Raw genomic sequence first — 9,055 nt, 5'->3', positions numbered from 1 at the left:
AAGCAGGGAATATTTAACTTATTTTGTCTTCTGGGAAACAGGTAAGTATCTTCTGTAGCTTCTAAAAGGCAGTACTAAATTAAAAAGATGTGATATTTAGGCAAAATAAGAAAAATGTACACACATCCTCATTCTGTTCAAAAGTTTACACCCCCGGCTCTTAATGCATCTTGTTTCCTTCTGAAGCATCAGTGATCGTTTGAACTTTCTGTAATAGTTGCATATGAGTCCCTCAGTTGTCCTCAGTGTGAAAAGATGGATCTCAAAGTCATACAGTCATTGTTGGAAAGGGGTTTAAATACACAAAAGTGCTGAAAAACCAAAGAATTTGTTGGATATGAAGGATTTTTCTGAAGAACAGCAGGCAGTTAAACTGTTCAGGACAAACAAGGGACTTATAAACAACTATCACTAAACAAACAAACAAAAAAAAAACAGCTGTGGATCATTCAGGTAACAACACAGCATTAGGAATCAAGTGTGTATACATTTTTGAACGGGATCATTTTTAAAAATTAAACCATTATTTTCTCTAGTGGACTATATGTAAACGTCTTATGTGAAATCTCTTATTCAGGTCAGTACTAAATAAAAAACAACATGCATTTTGTATGATCCCTCTTATTTTGGTAAAATAATTAATAGTTATTTGCTACAGTATTGCTAATTTACTTTATTTTGAATCAAATAAATGCAGCCTTTGAGAGCATAAGAGACAAAAGTCTTACCAGCGCTAAACTTTTGAGTGGTAGCATTTATTGAATTAGACTTACTGATTCAAGAAAAAGAAAACAGATTGAAATCAGATCTGCAGAGCTCAACTGATTCACTCCTGGTTGTTTCATCAGTATCTCTTACCCTTTGGCCTCAGAATGTTTTTCTGAGGTTTTGTCGTTTAACTTCACAGTAATGAACGTTAGAAGAGAACAAATAATTCGTCTGTCACCAGCTCCCAAGTGAAGCGTGGAGCAAAGATGACGTCGCTCAGGAACCAGAATAAAAACAACGAAATAAAAATTTCAAGGCAGCAGTGGTGAATGAGAAAGAGGAGACTGAAGTAAAGTCTCTCTCTCTCTGGTTTCACGCTTCACTTATTGCTGCTGACTGTAGGCTTAGTTACTGTCACTCATCAGCACTGTTTCAGCTAAACTGTTTCCCATGTATGGGAAACCTTGAGAAGTACAGCCAGGACAATGGCATCAGCTGCCTACTCACAGTTAAATGCTAATTAAAATGTTATGAAATACCAGCACTTTTTAAGAGTGTAAAATCACTAAAAGAGTTTCACTTTAACCCAAAAGCTTTATGTAAATACAAGCATAAAAGGAGGCACCATATCAATATAAAAAGCATGCGTTAGGGAGTTTATTACATCATCACTAACAGTTTTACTAATCACAGATTGTTCATTTAGGCAACCAAAGTCAAACACTGTATGCTTTAATCTACAATTTTAACACAAGCATAACGGTCTCCATTGTTAACACCTGGCCATTTTTTCTGCAAATGATATTTTCATCATATAATCCCCCATGACGAGCAAATGGTTTCAAAAGAAAAACTGTGTTACATCATTTGACTGGAAGCATTTAACATGTCCAAACCGCCAGTCAAAATGAGTAATGGATCTCATACCCATGTCCATTTAGCATATATACATGCTGAACCCAGACATGCCATACAAGTCAAAAGCCAGTTAATCAGAGCATTATGTGCATGATGTGATTCACTGAGTGTGTGCTCTTATATTCCAACGCTCTCACTACCCTAAGCTTTTGCTAAGCTACAGTTACAGCAAGGTAGTAAAAGTATTAGAATATGCCAAAAAAATGATTATTTTATCTTTAAGTTGAGGCTGTGACTAGCTGAAGGCTGCTCCATCTAGTGGATGATGTGAGGCGCAACACTTGTGAAGATCTAAAAACAAAACTTAGACCGAAATTAATAAGTTATAATGATATATTGATGTATGAGATAATATATAATTATAAAAGAATTACTCTGCACAAAGTTGTGGCATAATTTCCAGAGAGAGAAAGACTTGTGTGCTGCAGGACTGTGATCATCTGTTCTTCTCATTAGAAACTGGTCTGCTTGGTCTCCTCATCGGCCTCCAAATCAGCCGTTTTGTTGTCATAAAATGAATTCTTCTCATCCATTTCTTCTAGCTCATCACTGCAAGAAGAGATAAACGTTTATTAATGAAATGCTTTATGTTTAAAAAGTCAAATTGCACTAAGAATAGACAGTTTAATAATTAATAAAACTTATACTAAATCAGAAATGGGATGGGGTGGAAAACTGATAAGTTATATTATTAATCGTATTCAAAGTGAACAGCAATTTAAAATTGGCAAATCTAGTACCTACTACTGCTCAAAAGTTTGGGATTGACAAGATTTTTACTCTTATGCTTACCAAGTCTGCATTTAAGTTATATTAAAACAGCAATATTGTGAATTTAAAATAGCTATTTTCTATTTTAATATATTTTAAAATTTATTCTTATGATAACAAAGCCAAATTTTCAGCATCATTACTCCAGTCTTCAATGTCACATAAGCCTTCATAAATCAATGTAATATGCTGATTTGGTGCTCAAGAAACTTTTTGTAGAAACATGATACATATTTTCAAAATTCTTTGATGAACAGAAAGTTGGAAAGCTTTTATTTGAAACATCTTTTGTAATGTTATACATTATTAGTTAGTTATTTTCTTAGTTATTTTTCTAAATCTTACCGACCCAAGCGTTTAAACAGCAGTGTATATATTGTATATAATAAAAGTAGTCAGAGTGTTACATTAATGTTTAAATATGTGATATGTATTTGTTCAGAATGTTTTTAGGTGTGTCTTGGCTAATCTTGTATGTCAGGTGTCTGAATGTGTGGCCTTGACAGTATCTTGACGTGTGCAGTCATAAAATGGCAGTAGCTATTTCAAGAACCATAAATTCATCACCATCAAGTTATTAAATGAACAATCAGGTGATTACTAAGCATTACTGCTTTCTGAAACCTCTAAAATATGTACACATTTCCTTTTAACTAAAACAAAACTGACTGTACCTTCAAAATTCATGTGAAAAATAAGAATCAGGTATTTAATGATCTATGTAGCGTCTTGAAATGTCAGATTTTTGGTCAGTACTCACTTGACTTTTTTTTTGAAAAAGAGTCTTTGTGCGATGAGGATGACGAAGACAATAAAGAGAAAAACAACAACGGCTGTCAGTCCCACCAGCCACGGCTGTAATCTGACTTTAGCTGTATCTGATGATGCCCGTTGACCACCTGAGTAACAATGTATCACAAAGATTTTTGGTCTGTAAATGTTTGCACCATGTGAAGGTTTAGCTATATAACTTTTATATTTTAAAAGAGTTTAAGTTCAAATTTAGTTAACAAAAACAGAAAACTTTGAAAAGAGCATGCTGCAGCACACATAGACAACACTAGAGGAAACAGAAGAGCAAAAATGACAAATTAACTGAGAAGTGTGTTTAATTTCACTCACCAGCTTGAGCCTGACAAATGAAGGCAGATAGTATTAGGAAGGCAGCGATATTCTGTAGATGAAACATGATGAATTTACAGTTTGCACGCACTGCTGCGTTCCTCTCAGTTGTCTGTATATATGTAAAGGATTCTTGGTGTCCAAAGTACAAAATCCATTAAAGAGATCACAGCGTGTGTTTCAGTAAGTGTGCATGATTATTGTTAGATAATCTCCTACTGAAAATGTCACGTGCTATGTTGTAAAGACAAAAGACAAAAGAACTAGATGTAGTGCAACAGCATGTCAAAAAATCCTAAATATATAAAACGCTTCATTTATTCAAAATTAAAGTTTTGTTGTAACATTTAGAGAAGTGTGTGTTTGCTTTGAGGACATTTACAGTTGAGGTCAAAAGTTTACATACACCTTGCAGAATCTGCAAAATGTTAATTATTTTACCAAAATAAGAGGGATCATACGAAATGCATGTTGTTTTTTATTTAGTACTGACCTGAATAAGATATTTCACATAAAAGGCATTTACATGTAGTCACCAAAAGAAAATAATAGTTACATTTATAAAAATATTTACATACACAGATTTACAGATTCTTCATACTGTGGTGTTACCTGAATGATTCACAGCTGTTTTTTTTTTTTTTTTGTTTAGTGATAGTTGTTCACGAGTCCCTTGTTTGTCCTGAACAGTTAAACCGCCTGCTGTTCTTCAGAAAAATCCTTCAGGTCTCACAAATTATTTGTTTTTTTCAGCATTTTTGTGCATTTGAACCCTTTCCAGCAATGACTGTATGGTTTCGAGATCCATCTTTTCACATTGAGGACAACTGAGGAACTCATATGCAACTATTACAGAAGGTTCAAACACTCACTGATGCTTCAGCAGGAAACACAATGCATTAAGAGTCAGGGGTGTAAACTTTTGAACAGAATGAAGACGTGTACATTTTTATTTTGCCTTAACATCATATTTTTTCCTTTAGTACTGCGCTTCAGAAGCTTCAGAAAATACATGTTTCCCAGAATCCAAATAAGTAAAATTGACCTTGATCTTCAAATTAAAAAGGTTTTCACCCCCGTGCATTTTGTATGATCATTCTTATTTTGGTAAAATAATTAACATTTTGCATATTCTGCAAGGTGTGTGTAAACTTTTGACCTCAAATGTACATGCAACTGCTCTCATAAATAATGACAGAGTTCACTTTAAGAAGATATACACATTAAAAATGAGTCTTTGTCTTCTGGGAAAAACAGGAAAATAATGATGACTCATCTTGGACTAGATGGATAAAGATTTTTGTCCATTCAAAGGAAGAACAGTTGACAGAATGGATTTTTGGGTGTTTATTATAAAAGGTTTAAGTACATTAGTATTAGCGTTCAGAGGAGAAAAGAGTCTTGTGTTTATTTCATGCTAGCTGCCGCTAACATCTATTTGAATGGAGGATGGAGCACGGGGCTGAAACCTGTCCGATATAACCCAGATGGCTGGCAAGTCTTCAGTGCCCTCCATTAATTCCTGTATATCCTCATCTTTCAGCTCAGGCATTGCCTCTGGAATCCAGTCTGGCCTGAACTTATCCCGCCTTTCCCAGAGATTCTCTGGCTCTTCCACAGGCTGCTCTCCAAACAGGAAATCTACAGAACACAATACAGGTTAGAGCTTTCAGTCTCATGCTGATGTTTTTAGAATACAACAGAGAACTAGTGTCTTATTTAATGAATGTAAGAATGCTTGATGTTGTGCTGATAGATTTCTTCAAAGGCTTTGACATTTTTAAGATGTTGATGGCTATTATAATCATAGACTCAGATATAAATAAAGGGAAAAAAGAACTGAGCTAGTTTGCAACTGTCTTAAATACCATATTTTTGCCTGCTTTTATCCAAAGCAATTTCCATTAGATTCAAGGTAAACATTTTATCATGCATTCCCAAGGAATTGAACCCATGACCATGGTATTGTTAGTGCCATGCTCTACCGTTTGAGTTGGTATCCAACTGGCTTTGCTGGACTCTAAAGCTGACCAGCCAGAATAAACTCTAAAACTAGCCAAAAAGCTTGGAGAACAGCAAACCATTTTTGGCAGGTTTATGTATTTGGCAAAGCAGTCAAGTGTTTTCCAGTTTAAAGGGATTTTTGGACACAGTGTCATGTAGCTTGTAGAAAACTAGCCAGATAATGTGCGATGTGGTTTTGTACTTGTTTAAGGTGAAAGAAACCATGGACATTTGTAAGGTTTCTTGTTACATACCTGCCAGATCATGGATGAGATCTTGGATGAGGTGTCTTATGATGGCGAAAAGGGTGACTCCTGTCACGCTTACAGCCAGCAGCAGATAAATGATATGCCTGGGTAGAGTGAGCAGATCATTTTCTGTGGGTTTGTAGTCCTTGAAAAATTCCTCATCAAGACTTCCATTGTTTTTGTCTAAATCCATAAGTAAGGTAGTTTACTCCACTGTGTCTTTGCAGTTTAACGGCTTGTCAGTTTTCATTCATTTCCTGTTGAGCTGAGTAAAAACAAAAAGCAAGCATGTAAAATCATGTGTCACTTACTTACACAGTATATTTATGTTTTTAATGTTTTTAAGTCTGTGTGTTCACCAGGGCTGCCTTTATTGATTAAAAATACAGTAAAAGAGTAATGTGAAATGTTATCACAACTTAAAATAACTGTTTCTACTGTAATATATTTTTTAAAATACAATTTATTATTGTGGTGGTGTTTATTTAAATAAAAAGTTCAAACATTATAAATGTAATTAATATCAGGGGCGTTTCCTCCGAGGAGGCAGTGTCTTATATTGGATGAGAAAAAAAAATGTAGTACAAAAATAAAACAACGCCAGTATTACAAAATAAAACATTAAAAAGTCTATAAATAACTCATTCTAAAGAAACATTGTCCAACAGGGATATCAGCAGGTAAAGTTATAGCGGGAGTCCTCTCTCCTCCCCCGAGCCCATTAAGTGTTAAAGTCACGTGAGAGGAGGCAATGCCTCCATCGCGATATGATTGGATATGACTGGTTCTGATCGGCTGTGATTGGTTCAGGCGATAAATCCCGCCTCTTGGGTTTGTGTGCCTTCAGTGTTCACAATTAAATAAGACATTAAAATAAGACTTAAAATGGAAAAAAAAACATGATCTGTGGGAGTTTTTAGTGAATAATCAGCTTGGTGAAATTTTAAAGTAAATCTCTGTGTCTGTGACCAATATTTACTGAGCTTTGTTGACTGATGACCTGAAAAATTAAACAATAGTTAAAAATGACCTGTTAAAAAGAATAGCTGAATATAAGTTCACAAGTAGCCTAAATATATTGTTTCAATTGTCACTGCCGTAAGTTCTTATTTTAATAAATGTAAAATGCTTAAAAACACTAACTTGATGAGAATCATGCTCATACTCATATAGTAGTAGTAGTCAACAGAGATGTCCTAAGACAAGAACGGGTATTGTTTTTGTTTTAGGACAACTTTGATGACCCTGGACCACAAAACCAGTCATAAGGGTCAATTTTTCCAAATTGAGATTTATACATCATCTGAAAGCTGAATGAATAAGCTTTCTACTGATGTATGGTTTGGCCGAGATACAACTATTTGAAAATCTGGAATCTGAGGGTACAAATTAAAGTATTGAGAAAATCACCTTCAAAGCTGTCCAAATAAAGTACTTAACATTGCATATTACTAATCAAAAATTAAGTTTTGATGTATTTAAGTAGAAAATTTACAAAATATCTTCATGGAACATGATCTTTACTTAATATCCTAATGATTTTTGGCATAAAACAAAAATCAGTGATTTTGACCCATACAATGTATTTTTGCCTATTGCTACAAATATATCCCAGCAACTTAAGACTGGTTTTGTGGTCCAGGCTCACATATATACAGTAGAATGTTAGAAATGTAACAGTTAATATTGTCTTTCTGTATTGCAAACTTACTTGAGGTTGGTTAGGATTAGGGTTGGACTATTGATTAGAGGTAGGGTTAGATATAGTATATCTGAAAGTCAGTATAAGTTAGCTATGTTTATGGTCAGATGTAAGATACGTTGTGTACATACCCTGCAAAGCCTTTTTCCGTAATCATAGCTTTCTGTGTCACCCTCCTCTTCTTTCTGTTTCTGATGTAGAGTGCTCCTCAGCCATTTTCTATTTTGTAGCATATTTACAGAATCACAACAAAGTATGTCACAGAATGATAGTCCCTGAATGACTGTTTCTCCCTTAGTGTCTGCGACAGGGCTTCCCTCAGATCTGATACTTTGACAACAGAAGACAATCAAGTTAATGTGCTTAGTGGCATAAGGAGAAGCCTTAAGCCTGGATTTAACCTTTTTTTTTCTATTAGGTGTCTGCCTCTCAACACCTGTTGGCACATTTTAAAGTGCAGGGTAACCAGTGACGTCAATGCAAACTCAACTGTTACTTCGTCATGGTAGCTTAGATTCAGCTCAGGAAATTACAGTCTTGCTAAATAAATCAGTTTAAATTTCTAAAACATTCTGTATAGTATTTTGTAAAATCAAACAGACTTTGATTTGGACTGACTTCATTACATTACACCAACCAAAGCATTTGTAATGGTTAGATCATGTAGCAACAACTGGACATTGCCACAAACCCAAACACATGGTCATGTGGATCACAGTACGGGATGTACAAATTGCGAGTAACTTAAATAAGGTTTGTGCTTTCATTGACTTTGGAGAATGTCCTCTATGTTGAGCACAGAGCGCCCTCTATTTGTGCTGAAGGCCCTGCAGGAGCCAGCACATGCTAATCATGCTAATCCGGATCAGAAAGTACAAGATAACGATCGGCATGTAAACAACCTAGTACTCTATGTTGTATTCATTTATTACTGAGGGAATGAGACACATGTATGAGTAAGACAGATAGATATTCACAAAAGTTGTGTAGCTATTTTGCTAAATATAGTGAAAAACTATATATATATATATATATATATATATATATATATATATATATAAAACATTTCCTACATACTTAAAACACATAAGCTTTTTTTCTAGTAACATACAACAGGTGGAAATAAACAGCACTGATAAAGAAAGATAGATTTTTTTTTTGGAAATTAGTGGTTGAGAAAGAGATTTGGGGTTTGTGAAGATGGACTAATGGATGAAAGAGAGAGAAGGTAGTTCATAAATCTATCCAGAGACACATTTTTAACCTCATGATTTGTCAAAAACAGATTTAAATCCTGGCAGAGTTTCTATCCGTCCACTTCTAGGACAAATGGCAGTCTGTTTCGTCTTCGTTCTTGTTTTCTCTTCCTCATCCCTCCTTCCTTCCCAAAGATGGGTTTCGGTGGTTCTTCTTCCTCCTCTTCATCGTCAGGGTCACGAGCAAGGCCTCAACCTGTGAGTAATAGGAGATGTAATGTTTTCAAATGTAGATACATGAGTTAATATGACCGGAGTTCATTATTCTATGGTAAAGGCCGGTGAATGTGCTCTGAAGTAGGCTGATATGATTCTCTTAATCCCAG

The 9,055-nt window shown here is 34.9% G+C and overlaps 1 protein-coding gene across 1 annotated transcript; it reads right to left on the bottom strand.

Moving 5' to 3' along the window:
* Positions 1-976: 976 nt before the first annotated feature.
* Positions 977-3,649, bottom strand: smim24 (small integral membrane protein 24). Its single transcript, XM_051117681.1, has 3 exons — positions 3,520-3,649; positions 3,158-3,296; positions 977-2,175 (listed from the first exon to the last, which is right to left on the bottom strand). Exons 1-3 carry the CDS (start codon positions 3,584-3,586, stop codon positions 2,079-2,081), a joined length of 303 nt encoding a protein of 100 aa, XP_050973638.1. The 5' UTR covers positions 3,587-3,649; the 3' UTR covers positions 977-2,078.
* Positions 3,650-9,055: the final 5,406 nt, after the last annotated feature.

The sequence above is a fragment of the Labeo rohita genome, chromosome 8 (assembly GCF_022985175.1).
Source record: "Labeo rohita strain BAU-BD-2019 chromosome 8, IGBB_LRoh.1.0, whole genome shotgun sequence".
NCBI classification, from domain to species: Eukaryota; Metazoa; Chordata; class Actinopteri; order Cypriniformes; family Cyprinidae; genus Labeo; species Labeo rohita.
Note: the sequence above shows the minus strand (reverse complement) of the source record. Positions and strands in the feature narration are given on the sequence as shown.

Excerpts from the sequence above, each read along its gene's own strand:
- smim24 (XM_051117681.1), bottom strand. The coding sequence starts at position 3,586 with ATGTTTCATCTACAGAATATCGCTGCCTTCCTAATACTATCTGCCTTC. Across the intron at positions 3,297-3,519 it reads CATTTGTCAGGCTCAAGCTG|GTGGTCAACGGGCATCATCA; the intron begins GTGAGTGAAATT and ends ATTGTTACTCAG. Across the intron at positions 2,176-3,157 it reads TTTTTCAAAAAAAAAGTCAA|TGATGAGCTAGAAGAAATGG; the intron begins GTGAGTACTGAC and ends CTCTTCTTGCAG.